Source organism: Macrobrachium nipponense, chromosome 19 (genome assembly GCF_015104395.2).
Source record: "Macrobrachium nipponense isolate FS-2020 chromosome 19, ASM1510439v2, whole genome shotgun sequence".
NCBI lineage: Eukaryota > Metazoa > Arthropoda > Malacostraca > Decapoda > Palaemonidae > Macrobrachium > Macrobrachium nipponense.
The window spans coordinates 32,777,792-32,801,547 of NC_061088.1; the positions used below are offsets into that span (position 1 = coordinate 32,777,792).

General features: G+C 39.4%; 1 protein-coding gene across 1 annotated transcript in view; it reads left to right on the top strand.

Annotated features, from left to right (window-relative positions):
• The window catches only part of LOC135215758 (protein capicua homolog), a 185,338-nt gene extending 163,196 nt beyond the window's left edge, over positions 1-22,142 (top strand). Inside the window, 1 exon segment of the mRNA XM_064250715.1 lies at positions 17,540-22,142. Within this exon segment, the coding sequence (XP_064106785.1) occupies positions 17,540-17,616 (77 nt within the window). The 3' untranslated portion in view covers positions 17,617-22,142.
• The last annotated feature ends 1,614 nt before the right edge of the window (positions 22,143-23,756 follow it).

Consider the following 23,756-nt stretch of genomic DNA (forward strand, 5'->3'; position numbering starts at 1 on the left):
GGAAGGACATGCACTCTTTTCTGCTATACTGCCATTCAACTTTTATGTTTTAGTGTTTTGATGATATTGCTTATATATAAGTGTAATGTGTTATATAATACATATATGCAAGACTGCAACTCATTGTTTTACTTTTTAGTTGACCCATTCAGTATTCTGATTTATTGGTCACTGTTTATGCAAACCCTTACAATTTTTATTAGCCAATGATGATGTTACTGGCAAAACCTGCAATATTACCCTGTGTGTTACCAAGTGCTCAATTTGGTAAGTCTTGGGGCATGAAGTAGCTGGAGAGAGAGAGAGAGAGAGAGAGAGAGAGAGAGAGAGAAGAGAGAGAGAGAGACTCATTCCTACATAACATTCTTGTACGAGAGAGAGAGAGAGAGAGAGAGAGAGAGAGAGAGAGAGAGAGAGAGAGAGAGAGAGAGAGAGAGAGTGCGCACTCATTCCTACTTAACATTAATGCACAGTAGCCTTTAGTGCATGGGAATAGTGTAAGTGTCCCAGGACAGCAATGGTTTTGTGGTAGAAGTCGAAGAAGAGAATTGATTCGTCATTATCGTCTTTGCCTTCATTTTCTTGGTACTCACCCAAGTCTTTGGACTTGGGAACCATGTCATGGTCTCTCAGAGACTCTGCAACACGGGAGCACCAGGTGCACGGGTCTCCTCATACATGACAAGTTGAAGAGGGATCCCATTTCAACAATACTAATTCCATCAATTATTTTTCCCAGACTAGTGTCCATCTCCTCACGTTTCCTCAGACGGGTAGAGGTTGCAACTGGCGGTTGTCCTGTATGCAATTTGGAAGCTCGAGTGTGCGAACTTCCGAGGAGAATCGTGTTACTTTGGGTACTTGGGTTTCATTGAAACCTCAAGTTACCTTTACCAGAATCATGCAGATACCTCCACAGACTGGTGTATCCTTCTTCAGCTCAAGTTTCCTTGACACTTTTGTAGAGGGAGCAACCGATGATTATTTCGCTTTTGACTCGGGACCTCCAATTGTGCAAGTCTTGAGCGGAACATTTATCACCATGGGTGCTCGGTTTTTTCTTGAAACCCCTAGTTACCCTTATCAGTATCCTGGACTGGTGCAGTGCTCCACCCATTATATTGTAGTATTAGGTTCCAGAACCTGCTGTGGAAATGGAAACATCCCCCTCTAAAAATTATTATAACTGGCTTAACTTCCAAAAATTCACATAACTGACTTATAACTGCCATATAATGTAAAATGCTTATAACTATTTTAACATTTCACTGCTTAATTTGATAGTTCAAACAAAAATATGCCCTAAACTATCATCCCAAAACATCCTAAGACATCTTAGATTAGTTCCTTGACAACTGATACTCTTAACCCTCACAATCCGGGCTAATATACGGTAATGCATTCACCCATTACTGGGCTAAATTCAAGTTTGGCCAATTTAAAAGAAAAACCGAAAAAAAAAATCTCGTCACTGGAAAGAGGAACATATGTATATTCACATGGTATAAGAAAAAGCTAATGTTACAATGTTATAAGTGTTTTTTCTAATATTTTAAAAAATTTTATTTTGTCACGTTCAAATTACAGCTCAAACAATATAATAAAAGATAAGAAATAAAACCGGTAAAAATTCCTAGCATATTTATCGTAAAATATTTACAGCGCATCCTTGGATCGGAAATTGTGAGGACATTTCCCCCGTGCTAACTCGAACAAGACTGAGGGCTCCTCAGCTCACTCACACTTAAAGGGTGATCTGAAGATTTTCCAATAGTGATATATGGAACCAGAAACATTTTTTCCGCAAAATTCGTTCAAACTGTATGGCGCCAAATCTTGATCATATCCATATCTACGATAATCGTCCACTGCTCCAAAGCTATATTATGTGATCGTATATGTACAAAACCCAAGCTGTTGGGGTTAAGCATATACGCCCCTAAAATGCTTATAACAATGATTTACTCATTTTAAAATATTGATATTAAAGTAAACAGCAAAATATCTATAAAATGGTTAATACAAATGAAATAAATCTGTCGTACGGAACATTTGGCAACTAATCAAGTTACCCCCATACTGTTTACATAAGCCATTTTCTCTCATAGTAATGAAGCATTAATCCTTTTAAAATTATCACTTGATATTCACTTTTTTTTTATAACACTGTTTAGTCTCTCTCTCTCTCTCTCTCTCTCTCTCTCTCTCTGTAAGGGGAATGTAAGATGTATTTGAAATTATATTACTGTAAAGTTTTTTTATGAAAAAGCATGTTGTACGATATTTAAATTATTTGCTAATTGTTTTCATTTTATTTTCCAGTCTGGTTTTAGTGGAAAATAAAATGAAAAGAATGAGTAAATATTTTAAATATTTGTATAATATGCTTTATCATAAAAAATCTTTACTGCAATATAATTTCAAATACATCTTACATTATCCTGAGAAAGAGAGAGAGAGAGAGAGAGAGAGAGAGAGAGAGAGAGAGAGAGAGAGAGAGAGAGAGAGAGAGAGTACAATATGCTTTATCATTAAAAATCTTTACAGCAATACCATTTCAAATATATCTTACATTATCCTTTGAGAGAGAGAGAGAGAGAATCAAACACCTATGTATTATGCTCAGTATGGGGCCCAACCTTGAATGAGCTTAATAGATGTGTAACTACATTATAAGTATGCTGTAAGTCATTTTTATAATAAAAATCAGTATTTAGCCACATATACAATATGGAAAAATACAGTAATTAGTGATTAAATAGTGTTGCTCTACAAAGAAAAAGCAAATTACAGGCACTCCCTAGTTATCGGCAATCCGGTTTTATGGCGCTTGTCTGGCACCATAACGGGATAAGTTCTGGTTATTGGTAACATAAGTATTTTTATGGCACGGCCATAAGGGTGCTTATGGCTCCAATAACCAGTTATCAGCCCCATTATGGCACCATGAATCACTGAGTTTCGGTTAATGGCAGTTTTTGCTCATAGGCACACCCCCAGGAACAGAACCGCGATAACTGGGTGTTGCCTGTAGTAATAATTTTAGATATAAGGTCAATAGAACAAATCCGCAAATTAGTGATGTGTCACCCCAGGTGCTTGGGTTTCTTAGAGACCCCCAAGTTACCTTTACCATTATTGTGGGTCATCCCTACGGGCTGGCGTAGGCTCTTCTGTTTCTGAATCTCCACAACGCTGATAAGAAGAGAATGAATACACAACATGAAAGCTCTGCCTCGCTCCCTGCCAGTACCCTCCCGAGTACAAGGGCAAGATCTCATAATTGTGTAGCCGATTTGTGAGAATCTGGAGAAGTTATCAGTGAGCCCCCATACAATCTTCTTTGCATGAAAGAGGCGTATGCCTTGAAGAAGACTGGGGCACATCTTGAAGACATCTCGAGTTCATGCCCGAGAGTGCACGATCGCTTCCCAGACCCTCACCTGCTTACACTTGTATGAGATGCTCACCTAGGGATAACTTCCACACACACGATCAGCCTTCCTGCATGTTCCTGTACAGGAACGGTGTTGGACCAAAATTGGAATTTAAAAATTCTTCATCATCTCCATCTTTGTCGTATGCTGCCATCTCCTCCCCTTCTTCTAAAGTTACCAAGTGGAGGAAGAAGGGTGCCTCTCCGAACTGTAGAAGTCTCATAGGGCTTCTGATGGTCAACCTTCTCCCATGGAAAGAGCTACGTGATCTCTCACTACCAGTACTACCAGTACTGCAACTCTCAATTGACTTATCTAGCTTGGGAGCAACCGCTTCCCTGGGCTCCATGAAAACCCCCCCCCATACAATGATACCAATCCTGGGAATACTTCATGGTCTGGTAAGGGTTTGCAGTGTATGAACCTGGACCCTACCAAGCAGAGAGAGTGAGTACAGAGCATGCAGCCTTTACTCAACCCCTGCCCGCTCATGTTTGCTTCTGTATGGAAACGGTACAACGGTCCTGGATTGGTGACATTGGCTTACTGATCCACTCACCTAGGAAAGGCAAAAGGGGATTCCCCATCAAGCCTTCCTCTTTTGAAGAGACCTCTGCTTCTGGGAAACTACAGCATGTCTTCAGGCTGCCTCTGTCCAGGTTTGTGTTAAAGGTAGTGCTCTCACAGACCCATACGGCCACTATTTAAATGGTTTGAAGACCACCCATGGCCACCTTACTCACCTGTCGGGGCTTTGGCATGTCAGGTACGGCAAGGCTGCTAGGTATCTCTCATCAGTCCCCTCGATCTCTTCAGAGTTGTATGGGAATTGGGGCCAGGACAGAACTGATGTTTGAAACTGGGAACATTCTCTATTCCATTCCTTCCCAACCATGGAAGCTTATACTCTGGATTGAGTCCTGAGATTACGAGGGAACTGTGGCTAATGTTCTGAGGTTGTCCATTGGATGGGACAGTTTACAATCTCCATAAAGAAATTGTGGCTTTCCCCATGGGGTGTTCGTCATCCATTGTAACTGGAGACATGGGAAGAAACTCAAAGACTCAATGGCCTTGCCATGGTTGAGATTTGCCAAGGGGTTGTGAACCATGCCTCTCCACATGCTCTTGCCATAGGTTATCCTATAACCCTCTCCAAGTTATCTTGGAAGAAGAAGTTGAGGAAGAGAAGCCGCAATTATCATCTGTGTCTGCTGCCTCTTCCTTCCCTTCTTCTGAGGCTCTCAGGCCTAAGAAGAAGGCCCCCCTCCTCCCAGCATGCCTGCCATGGAACTCCTAAGGGGCTGCCTGCCTCCGCAGGGGAAGCAGCAGGATCTCATTGGCACTCCCCGTCTTCGGACTCGGGAACCATCTTACGTCTCAGGAGCCTCAAGTACACGTGCCCCAAATGCCTGTGTTCTCAAAACCACCTCGAAGAAGTCTGCTTCTAAGACTAGTACTGTGCCTGCCTCTTCCCGTGTTTCTTTGGACACACAGCTAGACACTGCCTCCAATTGGTTGTCTGTGCAAGATTTGGGAGTCAAATTGCTCACAAGCAAAGTTACTTCAAGTACTCGAGTCTTCTCCCATGGAAACTTCCTAAGGCTGTTCTCCTCCGCAGGGGAAGCAGGCAGGATCTTCGATTGGCACTCCCCGTTCTTCGGACTCGGGGAAACCATCTACGTCTCAGGGGAGCCTCAAGTTACCGTGCCCCAAATGCCTGTGTTCTCAAAACCACCTCGAAGAAGTCTGCTTCTAAGACTAGTACTGTGCCTGCCTCTTCCCGTGTTTCTTTGGACACACAGTAGACACTGCTCCCATTGATTGTTCTGTGCAAGATTTGGGAGTCAATTGCTCTACAAGCAAGTTACTTCAAGTACTCCGAGTCTCTCCAGAACCTTTAGTACCCCAAACCAGCACTGGAGAGTCTCCTTCCTGGTCTGGTTCAGACAGTACGAGAGAAGGTGTTGAAGCATTCAGCTGCTTCCTACTCAAGGGTTCGAGAACTCGAGATGCAACAAGGAGGTCCCCTTTTCAGTCTTCTCTCAAGGCACATCATAAGCTGCAGACATTGTTGAAGACTATACTATCAATACCCAATAGGATATGCATTTCCAAACATATCAGTTTTATAGGAACGGGAAATGACTTCTCTACCTGCCAGGACTTGGCACTCTAGTTCAAGTTTGAGAAACTGGACCTCACACTCAAGCAGAACACTTACTGTCATGCTGGTGTTTTGGTCTCAGTCCCATATCAGCAGTTCGAAGGAGAGTTAAATTATTCATGTTACTAAGGAATAGACAGCTCAACAGTAACAAATTGTCCTGGTTTACCTCTCACCCTTGGGGAAGCCGGCCACTTAGGAATGGCTTCCCTTTGTTCTGTTCAGTGGAGAATGCAAGAATCCTTGTCTCCTGTAAGGGACTCCCTACTCCTTTCCATTCCTTCGGGAAGGAAGGGAATTGGGAACTAGCCTAGTGACTAGATGACAGGAACTTTTTGGTGCACACCCCTCTGCCCGTTATGCCCCCGTTCTCAGGTACATCACACCTGAAAGATTTACTTTTTTCAGGTGAGTGGAACCAGTATGGTAAACACCTCCACACCAACATTTGATACTATGGATATCTCTCTTAGCTTTTCCAGAGGTTCAGGGTTAAGCTTCTAGGTGGTACAGATGAGTGTCAGTATCCCCTTCACCATAAGAGTAACTTCTGTTGACAGAAAAGTTCAGGGGGACAGGTGCCCCTCTAACTCTACAGGTTGACGATGCAAGTATACGTGTGGGTGGCTGCACACTCAGCAGAGCTGTTTGCCGGGTGCATCCCAGAGAGTCGGAACATAACAACAATTGAGCTCATCACCAGTGTCAGGTGACAGGGGTTTAGCCTCACTCCCAGACATTGCATAAGGTTTTTCAATCTTTGTAGCCTCCCAACAATAATAGTCAACAAAAGCTGTCAGTGTACCATACCATCATTCCACTTCCACAGTCATTGGTAGAAACATCTCCCAAAACCAATGGAACAATCTTCAAGCCTTGGAAAAGGCAAGAGATCTATCAGTTGCTATTCCCTGTCTACGAACATGGGAACCTTTGTAGGGGGCTCTTCAGAGCCCCGTGCAGTTAGAGCAACAGAGGTACGGGTTTCCATGAACACCCCACCCCTGCCCCTGATGCCGGTCCCCGGATGTCATTTTTCCGGGCTGGTGAAGAACCTTCCGTTTGAATTTTGGCCTAGCCTAACTCCTTTCTTTCTCTATAAAAATGAATAATCTACCCACCTGTACGCTTTCTCCAACTCCAGTACACTCCAGAAATCACCTTAAAACACCAGCACCACAAGACTTACGACCCAAAAAACAACTCCTACCAGACAGAGAGCTCTCCCCTACCAACCACACACCACCAACGTGCTTTCTACTGCCCAAGCCCCGTGTTATTGGTTTACATCCTGCCGACGCCGCCGCCATCTTGTCTATGACGTCACAGCCTATGACGTCACAACACAACTTAAATACATCAACAGACACCTTCTAGAATCTACCACATGTTGTCTATATATAGGACACCCACCATATTTCAACAATGCATAAAATACCCATAACAATTATACAATATATAATCCACACTTATCTATACCCATAACAAATTATACAATATATAATCACACTTATCTCTTTCTCCCCTCCCCTCCGACTGTTTCCTAACCTAGTATTCCCCTCTTAATTTCCTTCGTCCTCCAACTCTTTACCCTCTACATAATTTCTAATACATTCCCCTGAAACTCCTGCTTTAGTTAATACATCAGCCACTTGCTCCTTTCCTTTTATCCATCACCTCCTTTATTTCCCCGGATTCAATGGTTTCCCTTATTGCAGCAATATCTATTTTTAATCTCTTGCTACTTACACCAGTGCTCGATTTGATGGCGGTCATTAGTGTTTTACTATCAGTGTTAACCAAGGCTTCTAAATTTCTCCCTCCTACTACCTCTTCCCACAAATGCTTGAAATATATCAATCCTTCTACAGCTTCCCCAACACTCAGGGCTTCAGCCTCAATGGTGGATTTTGCCACTCTCCTGGATTTCCTAGACTTCCACCATATGGGACTTCTCCTCTTCCCATCTGTCAAAGAAATAATATAACCCAGTTGAGTATGGCCATCTTCTATGTTTCCAAATGAAGCGTCTGCATAGGCTTCCCAATAAACCCTTTCTTCTTCCATCTCACTTATTGTAACTTCGCCCATCATGCTCTTAGTTTTTCTCACAATTTTAATAAGTTTCTTCATATCCTGAGTTGTTCCTTCTTTAAATGCTTTACTTAATTCGCTAATATCATATGATATTTCTGGCATCGTGTGTAGTGATACCCAATTCAGCTGTCCTACCACTGATCTGTACTCTGTTAACTCTTTTTGTTCTAGCACTCTATTACCCGTATATCTTCTAGCCTCTGGTTCTCTTATGGAATTTATATACTGCCACTGATTAGAGAAAATCTATTCTCCTTCTGCTCTATTACTACTCCTATATACTTGAACCGTTTTACTCTCCTTGTCTCCTACTTGCAATTTCCCTTTCAATCTCCCAATCGTTTCCTTTAAGAATCCTTCAGTTCCTCCGTAGCAAAAATCATCTAGTGTGTACACAAAATGCCTTTCCAATTTTTATTGTTCTTTTTCCAAAAGAATATATTAGGTTCTAGTCTACTTCTCTCACCTTGAAGCTCCTTCACTACTTTCACCACTTTACAATACCATGCTTTTGCTGCATCTTGAGCCCATAGACTGTTTTCTTCAACTTCCATAATCCCCTCCAACCATCTTCCCTTGTTGGCTTCAAGTACACTTCTCTTTGTATCTCGTCACCTTGTAAATATGCAGTTTTGACATCCAATGTATAACAATTCCAATTTTTCACCTTTATTATGGTTAGACAGAATTTTAAAATTTCAGCATTGCATGTGGGAGCATCCTTTTCCCACTCAGCCATTTCTTTTCTTCAAACCCTCTAGCTACCAATCTTGCTTTACATATCCTTTCCCCCCTTTTATCTTTTTCAGTTACTATCCATCTTGTAGATATAGCTTTTTGTCCAACATCATTTACCTCCTCATATACCTGGTTATCTCTCCAACTTAGAAGTTCTTTTTTCTTAGCTTCCATTATGCTTCTATTTTCAAATCCCAGCAACACCTCCTCTTCATCTTCATTTTTCTACCTGACTATAATCCTCAAGTTAACCCACCCTTTGTCACCTGACTGTGAGTCTCGTATATTGTACGAATCAGCCCATGCTTGGCTTGATCTTTTTCCTGCAAGACCTAAAATAGTCCATTCTTCTACTTGTCCTGTATCATTGTTTTATAGCCCTAACTCTATTTCCCTTTTTGAATTTTGGTATCTCTTCCATTAACTCGCTTTCTATTGACCCACTTTGCCCGTTATTTCTTCCACTGTTTCCTCTATCACCTCTTTCTATAGTCTCTTCTGTGTCTGCATTCCTTCTCTCACCCATTATCTCCTCTCCTTCCAGCCAATCTACTTTCCCTTCATTTGGGCCATCTGACCTACCTTTCACCCCATGGGATTTATCTATTCTAGCCGATATCTCTTCTGTTATCTGGTGATCGTCGTTTGAATCCTTGTCACATGTATCCTAGCTACTTCTCTTAAAGAATCCCCATGTTTGACTATTATTGTTTTCCCCGATACTCCCCTACCTGAGCAGGTCCTCTCCATTCATTTTCATTTTCCCTCTTATAGAATACCTCATCTCCTACCACTGCTTCTTCAAATTTATGTTCTCTGATGTTTTTGTTTAGCGCTATTCTTATTTTATTACAGGACTCATTTTTTATAAATGCTTCTCTGGCCTTGTGCATTGCATTCAGTGTGTCCCTTACCATACCCTCTTCCATCCCTTTTTCTCTGCTTGCAGGACTTTAGAACTTTCTTCTCCTATTAGTTAGGCAGTGAAGGGTTTTTTCCAAATACTAATTGGTTGGGAGAGAAACCTCCATTATTCATTAAACAGTTCCTAGCACTCACTACCCATTTCAAAGCTAGGGACCAATCTACTTCCTCTTCCTCCATCATCTTCCTTACACTTCCCTTGATCATGCCTACGGTCTTTTCACATAATCCGTTGCTCCACGGAGATTCTGATGCTGTGGCTAATACTTTTAATATTCCATTTTTCTGCCATCCTCCTTACTTTTTCATTTTGAAATTCTCCCCCATTATCTGACAATATTTGGAGGGTGCTCCAAATATAGCAAACCAGCACTCAAAAAGTATCTTTATTATAGTTTCTGGTTTCTTATCTTTTATCCAACAGGCCTGACAATATCTCGTTGCCATATCCACTATTACCAAGAACTTTCTCTCTTCTATCTCTCCCACATCCATCGCTACGACTTCATTGAACGTTTTACTCCAAGAAAAGCCTACTACCGGTTTGGCGGGGTTTCTTTTGTATTTTTTACAAACCTCACAATTTTTAATTTTAATCAGTTCCGTTAGTAACTTTCTTATTTCCTCTTTTTCTTTTTGGATTAACCCATTACTCCATTGTGCTTCCTCTGTTAGCTTCCATATTTTATCTCCACTTCCATGACCAAACTGTAAATGTAATTTCTTCATTGTGTTCTTAATTTCCCTCGGATTCTTTCCCTTCCAACCCTCCAGTAATAATTCTTCTACCTTCCTCCTCCTTATAGGCACTCTTAAATGACCCTGTTCGTCTTCTCTTAACTCTACTTTCATTCCCCCTAATACTTCTACTATGACACAATTTTCTTTCAAATTTAGGGTCATACCCATTTTACTCATGGTTTGCTTACCTATCAGCCAGGGTATATCACCTTGCAGAATTTCCGTCTTCAAATAAAACTTTCCGTTTTTTGTAGTCATCAGGTATTTCTATTATTCCTCTGGACTTATGGGACTATTAAGATGTCTCACCAAAATTAAACACTTTATTAGACTCTGTCCTAGTGTCCCTCATTCTCCTCAACTCTTCCTGACTCAAATCCATGACAATACGTGCTAGTCACAATTCCCCGCAAACTGTTGATTTACACCCTGTGTCCAAAATTGCATCAACCACCTCCCATGATGCTTCCACTATTTTATTAACTTCTCCTACATAAACCTCTTCTTCTTCTGTCCCATTTCTGTTTTTACCTTATTTTCTTCTAGTCTTGTTTCAGTTTTCTTCCTATTATGAAAATTCTGAGGACAATCCCTAGCCCAATGCCATTCTGAGCTGCATATTGCACATACTGTTACCTTCCCTTCTTTGTTTATAGGATTTCTACCACCCCTTCCTCGGTTCCATCTTCCCCGATATCTTTGGTTTTTCCCTCCCTCTCCCAGAACTGGCATTGCCTTCTGACGAACCCCACCATTCCCTTCCTCTTTAGTCCCTAATCCCTCAAATAGTCTTTTCATTGTTTGCGACACTGTTCCGTACTCTAGCTTTTCTTGCCCACAAGCCGATAATACCATTTGTTTTTTTTATTTTCCGTGAGTTTGCTTGCTCTATTACATGATACCCCTTGACTTCGCCTTCAAGCGCGCCTTTCCCCTCATTGCTCTTTCACACTCAGATGCTGCCTTCTCGTATCTAATTAAATAGTCCGCCATATTTTCACTAGATTCTCTTCTTATTAGAAGGTATCTTTTTATTCTACCGTAATTCTCCATTACCTCCGAGTCTTTTAGATAGGCTTTATCTAGTTTCTCTAGGATTAACTTTGGACCCTCTGTACCAGTAAGTTTATCTTTATCTAATGCTTCCACTAGCTCTCGGCTTTCCCTTTTAAGCTCATTCTCATTTCTATCGCCGGGTATTTTGTATCTTCTCCATACAACAATAGCCAATCTTCGCTTGACCTTTCCATTCTTTGTATTCTTCTTGTATCCCGCTAAACCTAGGACATTCCCTTCTCCATCTAGTAGTCTCCCTTTGTTCACTGTCGGATCCAGGCATCTTTGATCAACCACGCACTGCTACCAGTTTGAATTTTGGCCTAGCCTAACTCCTTTCTTTCTCTATAAAAATGAATAATCTTACCCACCTGTACGCTTTCTCCAACTCCGGATACACTCCAGAAATCACCTTAAAAACACCAGCACCACAAGACTTACGACCCAAAAAAACAACTCCTACCAGACAGAGAGCTCTCCCCTACCAACCACACACCACCAACACGTGCTTTCTACTGCCCCGTGTTATTGTTTACATCCTGCCGACGCCGCCGCCATCTTGTCTATGACGTCACAGCCTATGACGTCACAACACAACTTAAATACATCAACAGACACCTTCTAGAATGTACCACATGTTGTCTATATATAGGACACCCACCATATTTCAACAATGCATAAAATACCCATAACAATTATACAATATATAATCACACTTATCTATACCCATAACAATTATACAATATATAATCACCTTCCACTGATGCAAAGGGATCCTCAGATCCCCATGTATAATTAGCAACTGTAGTATAGGTGTCCACGGAACCCCGTGCCACAGGATTTACAGGTGCACAGACTCGGTGGATACATGTGTCACCAGAGGTGCACAGTTCTTCTAGACACCTATGTTGCCAATGTTGGCCTTGGAAATCTTTTCCCTGAATAGGTTAAGGTTCTGCTGCTGCACAAGGTCCCATGGACTCCCATGGCACCAGAAAGATCCCCCAGTCTATGGATCCAGGCCCAACTTATTAGAGAGAGTGAAGGTCCAACAGTCAAGTGCAGATTCACCCCTGGGACATTCTTGCATGGGAATAGTGCCAGGGTCCCAGAGAGATGATGTAAACCCACTGGTAAGCTCACCTAAAGGAGGTCTCCTGCTTAGTCTTCTTGTCTGTGGAAGGACAGAAGCCTCAAGCCAGACTATGGCTCTCAAGGAGATGAGGTTCTGTCATGCTTGAGTTTGTCCCAGAACTCATAGCAAGACTTTCAAGTCACATTCAGTCCCAACTCGAACTGGTTAGTAGTAATCATGAAAGATGCCACTGTATCCAGTTAAAGAGTACTTCGGTACTGTCTTCAAGAGGACTTGACATCTCGAGCCTGAGTGTTGATGATTCTTCTTTCGTACTTTTCCGACTAAGAAAGAGTCAAAAGAAGTTTTTAAAAACATTTTCTTTCTAGCCTTGTAAGGCTATTGAACAAGCAAGCATACTTGATTGCCAACATGTGGCCAGGAGTACATTCCAAGTACTCAAGAGGGAAGGGACATTGGTCCATCCCTTGCACTTCAGAAGAATCTGTTGGTTTTACAGGTATTAAGGCAGAAAGTGGTATAGGCTGTCCGCTCTCATAGCTTTCTACCGTCAGGACGTTGCTCACAGGCCCTGGGACTCCTTTTGCTTGGCCCTGCGATGGTTGCCCAACAAGTTGTGTAGCTCGCCCAGATCCCATAGTGGACATTTTACATCTCACCTAAAGTCTTCAGTGGCAAAGAGCAAATGTGTGTGGAGGAGTGGAGGACTGGCTCCCTCCCTTCTCTTTTTCTGTCTCTTGTAGAGAGAGATGAGTTGCCATCCATCACCTGCTGGTTGAGCGGGTCATGCAGGTGAGCCTACATAATTGAGCACCCTGTCCATAATCTTAGGTAGATTAATAGATGCAATTCCTCCCTGCTCTCTGGCAAGGGGGGAGAGAGGCTGATGATGAATGAAACACATTGGTCTGACAATTGACACTAATGTTCAACACTTCCGTCAGAGGCTGGTCTCCTTCCTTTGCTTATACATGGCCAGGAAGGCATCCCAGGTGACATGAACTCCAGTCAGTTTAGAAACTTACTCAGAATCCTCAGTCCAAGAAGTAAGTTTTCTTATTGTAAAGGACTGACAGTTTGTATATTGTGTAAGAACAAATAACAAATTTTTGAAGTAATTTGTATGTTTGCTAACTATACAAACCTGAGGTCCTTTACAAGTTAATGACCCCTCATTCTGCTTCCTGGACCAAAAGGCAAAGTGGGTGTATAGTAACTGGGTGGGCGGGACTCCCACCTGTAGTTGGCAATTAACTATGCACTCCATCAGGTTTGTAAAGTTAGGACCTCAGGTTTGTAAAGTTAAGAAAAATAAAAAATTACTTTAAAAATGTGTCATTTTTGTGATGAGCAGAAATTGATGTTTGTATAACTAAAAAGATTACAGAGATACTGATGTTAGCTACTCATCAGCATATGAATCTTTTGTCTTGGTCTCTTGCTCTTCAGGAACATCTTCATTGGTATTTGTATTTATCCTCCTTGAAAGAGGTGTCAGCCAGATTTCTGGGCTTAAGCCTAGTTTAATCCTGTATAATAGCTGCTGCTTTTGTGGAATAGCTTTAACAATGATTTTTTTTTTTTTTGCTATTGATGTGGCCAGTTGCTACCATGTCATTTTTGCTTCTGCTCTGGCTATGATGCCACCTAGTTCCTGTTTAGATGTCGTACTGCAGCACCCATACCCAAGTACCAAAAGGTCCCTACTTTCATGACCATTGCTGCTGCAGTGACTAGATCTTTCCAAGCCAGTAAGGTCAGTGCTCCCAAAAGGCAGGAGCCACAACCCCAGAACCACTGCTACCTCCATAGTTGCTCCAAATTTCATGACCAGTGCTGCTTTGATGTCTAGAAGGAAGTTTCAACCAGAGCTGCTAATTCCGTCTGAAGTTATAAAGGCTGATGTAGATTACTGCGAAGGTAACGCAACCTCACTGGCACAAAAGTTGAGAGCATACCCACTCCAATTCTTTCCCTTACTCATGATCCTTTTTAAAGTTTTTGATGTTCAGTAGAGTCCTAGGTTCACTAGATGTAGTAGAAACCATTCAACAAACCATTTACACAGTGGCAGATTTTATGTCTTGAACAGAAAATGCTATTTTCCTTGCTCATTCTCTTTACCTTGGAACAGTATCTCTTCGGAGGAGATGTAAAATGTCTCATGAGAGGGTAGAGAGTTTGTGTCAACCGCTTTTGAGTATGAAGAGGTGTCTGTGACTCTGAGCAGACAGCTCTCTACAAAGTAAAGATAGACCTGGCAAAGGCATATGATGCATTCCTGTACTTTGCAGTTCCCATTGTACAGTTCCAGGTTATTCACACTTCTAGACTTGAGGTTGAGATAATGTTGCAAGATGACTGGATGTTCAACCCAGGCTTATTTCCTGCCTTCTAGTTCCAAGGCATTGATTCAGAAGATAGCACAACATTTTTTTCCTACCCCCTGTAAATCTCACAGCTTTGGAATTGGGTACCATGGAACATTTTTAGGGCATTCTTCACAGTATCTAATTGGCAAAAATGAACATAGAGTAAAAGAAACTTTTTTTTTTTTTCCTTTATCCAAGGACACCAGCATTTCAGGAACATCTCCAAGGCTGAGAAAATAGTACCTTCAATGAGTCAAATTTCAGTTCTGTTTTGTGCATGATTGTATATATGCTAGTCAGGCTTCTCCTAATGAAGAAAGGGGTTTTTTGAGAACTTTGTTCTTCAGGCTTCAGATACCTAGTGCTGTTTTGTATACCTGCCAATATTCATGGAAGACTATATAAGAAAGAGCTAAGGATAATCTCAGTAGTGCACATTATGATAGCATTTGGGAATTTGGGTACAGTGTATGGTAGCAAACCAATTAGTCAAAGAGTGACAGCTCTCACAGGATTACCGTTGCATATGGAATCACCAAGATAACAAAGTTAGCACCATGTCTAAGACCCAAGCCCACTCCAATGAATCTGACTGATCCACAGGCCATCCCAAAAAGTTGGCCTTCTAGTATCCATAAATCTTAACTGTCAGTCACAAGGTCTGTGAATCCGGTCTATACAGAGCCAGAGATATGAAAAATAATAATTCACTGTGTTTGTAATTCTATTCCAGTTGTTACCAATGCTGTTAACATTACTTATTCTGGAGTCTTTTAAAGCCATGTACTATTTGACAATGTTATGGTATTAAAAAAAAAAAAAAATATTTTGAGTTGAAAATTACTGACATTGACATACCAGATCATCGTGACACTGGTTAGATCTTGCCTGATGCATGTATATCATAAATAATTCCAAGGTTTAAGGATACTTGTTATCACAATCTTGTTCACTTACCATTAAGAAAATTATTTTTTTCTGACCAAACAGGGTGCACCTATTCAAGGCTAGCCATTGCCTCTCAAATACTCAGATATGGAAAGATTAAGAATTCCATCTAACACAAGATAGGTCCCAGACCTTTTTGTCTTCTACACAAGTTTGTTTTGAGACTGAATCTGCCTAAAAAGATGTGGCAGGTTCTTTTGGTACACAGAGGTACAGTAAAACAAATGAAAGGAGTTGCAGCTAGGGTACGAAAGTATGCTCCAAAGAACCCTAAGTAATGCTTACAGTGCACTGCAGCACTCCCCCTATGGGGTGTACCTCTGGAAAACCAAATGTTTTAGAGGAAATACATACTCCCAGATTTATTATTATCATGCTCTGACTCACACAAGTTATGCCATAGATATTTGTAAATGTGACCAGTGACAAAGCAGCACAAGTTGGGGTACCTGTCCCTGAAATCAAGAGCTATTCCATTTTCTCTAATTTTGAAACATTACCCTGATGATGCAGTGTTTATGGCAGAAAGAAATGGTTTTCGCAAGCTTTTAATCTAACATGCTAGACAGGGTTATATTCTTATTTGTTGGCTCACATGATAGGGGGTATATGTGGTCTGTACTTAAGGATGGTTCCTATCAATCCAGATTCTACTTCTTTATCACCTTAACCATCCTGTGCATCACACTTGATGGATAATAAATGCTGCCCTTTGTGACATTCGTTGCTCCCGTGGGATGGCCTCAGTGGGCTTTGGAAGGCTCACGAGGTAGCTCAGAAAAAACACAAGTTAATTTTACATATCAGGGTTACTGCTTCATAAATACAATTCCTTCTATGTCTTTGAGAGTGGTGTTGATGATATAAATGAAATACCATCCAAAGAGATTCTGATAAATGTTAAATGGCATTATCCATAAAAATAAAAATAAAACCATAAATTTGAAGTTCAGTAACATTGTGATGATGTGAAAGGTGTTGGTAGATGGTTCAACTCTATATCTCCCATGTATATAGGAGCTGTTCAGAGAGAATTATGAAGCCATTTCAAAAGAAAAGAAATTTTGTTACTAATTTTTCTGTACATATTTTTCCCTTAATTTTTTAAATTCAATAACCATAAATGGTTGTCATATGTATGTATATAATGACTGAAAAGGAATTTCATAGTTTGTAGTACATACTTTTTCACAAGAAATTTATTTTTTAGTAAATTTCAGGGTACCATTCTGACCCTCAAATCTCCAAGGGAAAGAGCTTTTATATAGATCCTTCAAGTTAAAACGATCAAGGGCTGGTGTTTAGCAGATGGATCCACCCCCATCTATATGAAGATTGGAGTAAATTACATATTTAGTTTTTAATGAAAGGAATGTACAGTAACTACATGAAAAAAAATTTCTTTCATATAAACTCTCCACTATAAATTTCTCTCATACAAACCCACCACTGTACTCACAAATCAGGTTCTTGCACCTCATAGATCAGATTACACTAAAATCTACTGTATAGCTACTTGAGAACTTGGGATGTGCATCCATGTATATTTGTATATTCACTACAGCCAGTTGACGGCAGTGAAAGTGAATTTTCTGAGTAGCTTTCTTTGCACAGAAAAGGGAAATCATATGCATTGGGTACATATGAATAAAAAAAAGACTGTAGTATCAGTGTTTTAAATGCATTTCAAGAGTTATATCACAGAATAGACTAATAATTAAATATGTTTATGTAACTAGACAGGGAAAGGAATCATGTTTATTAAGTCTTCGTAATTCCTATTTTCTCCTTGGCTTTCTTACACCGCTACCCTTAACATTACTTTGCTCAAATTTTCACCAATCATTACAGATCATTCTTCAGGCAAACCCACTTACTGATTATGTTAAGATACATGATGATGATCACAATAATAATAATTCTGGTATCAAAGACTAAGCATTGCATATTATTCTTTCTTCAGATGGACCATCACCGTCTTTGAATGTTGCTGTGCCAACCTCAAGTCAGGGTTCTACAGGCCTCCCTCTTACCACTTAATGATAACTTTTCATTAGATATTTTTGTTGTATCCTTGTCTTTGGTTAATACAATTTGTTATTTTGTATAAAAGCAACATGACGCAGTAAGAAGTTTTACACAAATGAGATTTCTGTGGTTACAATTTTTGTATAAAAAAGATTTATTTGTCAAATATTTTATATTGGAGGTATGTTAAGTGTATATTAATTTCTGTTATCACATGAAATCAGAGAAGTGTAAAGCAGGCCTGTCATCCAAACTGGCCTTTGTTGTTGCTCAATTTTTGCCTCACAAAACTATGGCATTATGAAGGACAAAGCTATGAAAGTACGAGACTGATAGAAATCTAGGATGATGTCGAGTCCAACAGGATAAGTTATCACCATGGAAAATGTTTTACTATCTTCATGGCAGTGTTCATGGTAGATGTGTGAGGTATCATCCTTGGTTTCTGAAAGTGTCATACACTTGTCACTGTTATTATAGACTGATGTGGAGGACTTGGAAGCCTGATTGATGTATTGCCCCTTTTAAAAAAAAAATTTTTTTAGGAAAAAAATTATATACTGTATTATATTTGAAAATTTTTCTATTGTTATTAAGTCTTTTGTATTTAAAAGATTCCTTGGATATGTGTGTGTGCATGTGTGTGCGCCTGTAATAGAACTATCTTTATGGAGATTGTCTATACATTTGAGTACATTTGTTGAAGGGCTGTAGAAAAACTATCCGTAGGCCAGTGCCAGTGATTTCTCACAGTTATTTAATACTGGATATTGTCATTATTGTTTATGTGATTGACAACTGTTAATGTAGGAAAGGCCAAGTCCAAGCTTGAAGAAATTAAATCAGACTGTTAAGAGAGTTACAGAAGAGGAGATGCTTTGTTTAACTTCCTTTTGTAAGACCTTTGTCAAGTGAGTGAAATTGAAATTCAAAGATATTTGTTTGGGCGTGCCAGAAATTATTTTGCCCTCGCAATGCCTGTACATAAAATATTGTGAAATTCGTGATTTTCTTCTTTTTAAAGAAAAGATATTGTTGATCTCGTCGCCGACCTTTTATCAAGAGTGTATGTGTAATGCCCTGCTGTTAGGGTTCTTAGAATTTGTTTTAATTGCCTTGTTTTATCATCATTATTACCCTCATAGAGATAAGCTCAAAAAGAAGCATTACCTGGTCTATATCTCTCAAAGTACAATTAAGAAGCAATATAGATGGTATGTCGTGTTTGAAGTTAGGGAGCAGAAAGCTTTGTTAGATGCTCTTCTGAGTTATAAAACAGGAATGTCATCTTTGAATTTGCCACATATGATGACTTGTGTGAAACACAGTTGTGATGGGACCAGCTTCACGAGCTTCGTTGAAAATGTAAATAATGGTATACTTACCCAGTTGCAACACTAGAAAAGTGCTGTGTGACCTCTCATTTCATGCGCGACAGACCCAGTGCCACAAATTGGTGGGTCACGAAAACTGGACAGACTATCACTAGTGTGCAAGTATGTATGTCAGTGCGCGCGTGTGTTTGGAGAATCTCAGTGTCAATATTAGTATCAAGCTTTAGCACTTATTGTCGAGGGAGAATGAAAGGTCTCTCCTGGCTATTGTAGTTGTTGTTGTTCTAACAAATAAGCTTTCTTCAGCTTGAAAAAAGAAAGTGGCCAGGGTTGTTGACCCATGAGTGTTCTCCTGAGATTTCAAAAAGAGGCTACTGCCAAGAGAAGCCATCCATCACCACATTGTCTTGACCGCTCTGGTTGTGTAGAGGAATTTCTTTTCAGAAAGTTATCTTAAAAGTTTATTCTTACTGATGCTATGCTGAGTTGGAAGTAATTGTAATTTTTTTAGACAAAGTTGTACAAATAAGTTTATAGCAATTAGTCACATTTTTAGACTCCTCGCCAATTTGAGTAGCGATCTTTAGGAATTTGACCTAAAGCTCGTTCTTTTTCACTCGCATCTTTTTTGCAGATTTATGAAACCTCCATATTGTTTTGTAACAGATCCATCTCACTTGTCTTAATTTGAGAGGATATACAGTACCAAATTGTTTTTAGCAATATTAATACAATAGTTGTCCAGAAATGGGGCTAATTACTGTAATAACATAAATATAAGGGAGTGTGCTCAGTGTATTCTGTCTCATCTAGCAAATTTCAAGGTCAAGACTTTATGGGATGGCCAAAGGGGTAAGTTAAAAGAGAAAGATTAAAAAAAGGGATGAACTGTTAGAGCCAACAGAAATTAATTTTGGTTTATTTCCAGCGAGGTCATTTTTTAGGTTGTTATGTACGGACGCCCAATATATGAGTACAGTTAAGTTCAATCAGCAGACATTAGGCAGCATAAGTGCAGTTAATGTGTATAAATTATGGCATAATGTATAGCCATGTGAGGAACATGATTTCTTATGCTATGTGGAAACTTACCACTTGTATTCTTGCAACCATTTGCATGTTGATTTTTTACATAATATATCCTTTGTTTATTGTTGCATTTTCATATACTTCGTAGATTATTTTCACCTACTTACTTTCGCCTGTTTAAAAATTAGCAATCTTACTGGGGCATCATTAGGATAATTAGTAATGCAACTAGAGTTTAAAGCTAAAAGATGGTTTAAACAATTAGTTTAAATGTTTTACATTTATAATATAAAAACCGAAACGGTAAACTTCATCCCTATATTTATTAAGAGGAATTACCAAGGAGAACATAGACAACTGTAGATTGAAGTACATTATTCAGAAGATTGTATTAATAACACTTGTAGCGATAGGTGAAGAATGAATCTGGATTTTTAAGTTGTATGCAACCACATCAGAGATGAAACATGTAAAGTATATTAACTCGGTGGCTGAATATGCTTGTCAGACTTGATCAATCTGCATTAGCTACATTTTTGCTGGGCATAGTCTGCTTCCAGGAGGCAAATTTGACTCATTTTACTCAATTCAGCATTCTTGGTTTTCAGAATGCCAGAACTACTTTTGTGTTTGCTTGCATTTGTAAGTGACAAGACACCAGTAAAAATGTTCATTGCTAGCTCTATAATTTTTTTGGAAGGGATTAAAATTTCTTCTTATTCTCTCTTCACCCTCCAGTTTGACTCCTTAGTGTTTCATCTTTGTAGTGGCCAAATACTCTAATAGTAGTACAATTTGTTTGATCAAGTGTTCTGCATAGGTTCATTCTCATTGTTTAAATAGGGTATTCAAACATGCACAAATAAACCCTCAGGAAACTTTTTGCAGAGTTTTGAGGTCTAGTTAAATTATGAAGAATATTATTGAACATGCACATTAGTAATAAAGTTCTTAGGATGAGGTTTATTTATTCATTAGAATTGCAGGACTGTATCTAATTGAATGTTTTTGGTTGGGATCAAACTGTTCACTAACACTTGACATCATCTTGTTTTGACGTCCTTCCCTTTTTATGTAGCCACTAAGGAGTCTTAGAAGCAGTCAGCCTTGCTTGATTACACACCCATAATTAGCAGTCAGCCTTCTTGCTTTAATTACACACCCATAATGAGGCACCTCTGTGTCTGTAGCATACTTGATGAGAGTGCACATAGACGTTGCTGTCTGTATTTGAATCATCATGCGATTGTGGCGCTGTTGGTTAGTATACAGTTTACACTTTTGTAGCTTTACAGCAGCACTGTGACTCTGAACCATCAAATGATAATTGTTAAGATAATTCCAGTTTTTTGCTTTTCCTTTCCTTTAAACAGCTAGGTCAGGAAATAATATCTCACTGAAATTCAGTGAGAATTTTTACTACTGTTACATGACTAGTGTATTTTGTCGTTTAATCTTCCTGTTATTAACTTATTTAATGTTTGCCTGGATGGACCAGAGCATAACTTGTCATCTTCCTCAGTTGGCTATATACAATGTCTGCCTTGAATTGAGGCTGCTTACTTGGGTTTCAATCCCATCTTTACCCTTTTCTAAACCCCCTCCCCTCTTTGGATACGTTGAGAAAGCTTTCTGTCATATTCTTAGCTGTGATATTCTTTTGTTTTCATGAGCTTTATATCAGTTTCTGTGGCAATGGCTGAAGTCAGCACTTGTGTGTGTGTTGAAGAAAATTGTAGATGCCATTCAAAGCTTCATTTAGAAGCTTTGTCTTGGTCTTGTTTTATTGTGCATTTCTCCTCAGTTGTGGAGGAGGATAAATTATTCATAAATAGGAATTTATGTAATGTATGAAGTTACATTGAATGTTAACATATTGATAATGCATATATATTTTTCTTTTTTATTTTGTTTTAAGTTATTAGCCAAGAATTTTTTAATGCATGAATAGAACTCTAACAATGTTAGGGTAAATTGATAATGATGATGATGATGGCTAAAGCAGAAAGAAAATTCATCCCAGCAATATTATTATTATCCTTTTGTGTCCTCTATTTAAGAACCTTTGAAATGTTAAGTTTATGTTTTGAGATATGGTACCCAATGTGATTAGTTAAAAGATATTTTTTGTTTTTCTCTTTTAGTACTTAAAAAAGAATAAAACAAACAATAATTCTCGTTGAGTGTCAGTGACTTTACCTTCTCACTTATGTTACATGGATTCATTGCCATGAGGTCTTTCTCTGATTTCACAATAGAAAACAGGTATGTGGTCAGGATATATTAGTTTGAGGAATTTGGTAAGACAGGTATGAATAAATCTTTATTATTGAATTTTCAAGTTTATTTATTTATTATTTTTTCCTAGCTAAGTTTCCTGCTATGCAGTGAGATTGACATTTTCTGGGCAACAAGGTTTTTACTCATATAAAGCAATAGTTATGGACTTAATAGAAATAAATAATGCTCTTGTTTCCTCAACCCTCTCATCTTGAATACATCCTAAGTGCACTGTTGATGTCTAAATGTTTCAACAGCAATAGAAACTAACTTTTAAGTAAAGAATATCTTTCACGAATATCTAAATCGTTGAGTGAATGTAGTTAAAAGGTTAGTTGTATGTTGATGCTAGTGAAAGAGCAATGGTAACAGCAAACCAACTAGGATGTAAAGCATTACTTCATCTTTTGACAGCATTGTGTACTATTACCACACTCCTCTCCCTTGGATAGATGTAGTTGAGTTTACATTCCTTTGTTTTTCTGCATGAATTTTTTTTTTTTTATTTTTTGTATAATTGTATCTGTTGCCGAGTTTTTCCTTTATGGAGAATAAACAAGACCAACACTGATGTGAGGGTCGGGGCAAGCGTTTGTAAACCCACAAATTTTGTTCTCATTATGAGGTAAAGTGTGTGTGTGTTCATCCCCCCACCTCCCCATGTGATTAATATGTAGACTAGGCTTCTCTTCTGTGGGAAAGATATAATGAAAGAAAGGAGGGACAAGAGTGTTCACCTTCTTTGCTGAGGAGTTTTATTTTACCAGTAAAGTTTGTAGATTCTTTACCCATATCACCATTTGAGTGTTATTCACAAGCCAATGGTTAATTCACAACCTGCAGGTCATGCCATCCTTCATCTGACAGTGTGGCCTCTTGTGGTAGATTTTCCCACCACAGTGGCATCTTCCCCTCTGGTAATAGAGATGAACTGTCATCCTCTGAATCTTAAGAATTTTGGCCTAAATTAAATGTTCCTTCCTTTTCTGCCTTTCTTGATAGTTGTTCATATGCAGAACAAGCCTGTCCTTGGTATTAGCACGCTGTCAGTCTGTCACATCCTCCAGCTATGTCCTGGGAGAGAAGCTGCGATTCCAGGAGGTCCCCATTCTGAAGAGAAGACAGGGACTCTGGGTCCACTGAACACGTCACCTTCAACAGGTAACATCCCTCCTAATCAGGAGCAGGTTGGCCCACAAATTAGTACCGAGATGACCCAGGTAAGAAGGAAGGTGAGCTGACCAACTCCTTCAGGATGACACAAGGTTATCCTGGCCACTGCATGATATATGGTAGGGTGCCTTAATGATAAACCCTATAAAGTAGCATTTCCTTTGAGTAACACTCTTGCAGAGGTAGGCATGAGTCAGTCCGTGATGTATACATGGGAATCAAAACAATGGATTCATACATCAAAACAAGTCATCATAAAAAGGAAAATTACAGTACATTCTTCTTATGCAACACAACTGATTCATTTTGGGAAAACATGTTATCAAAATCTCAAGC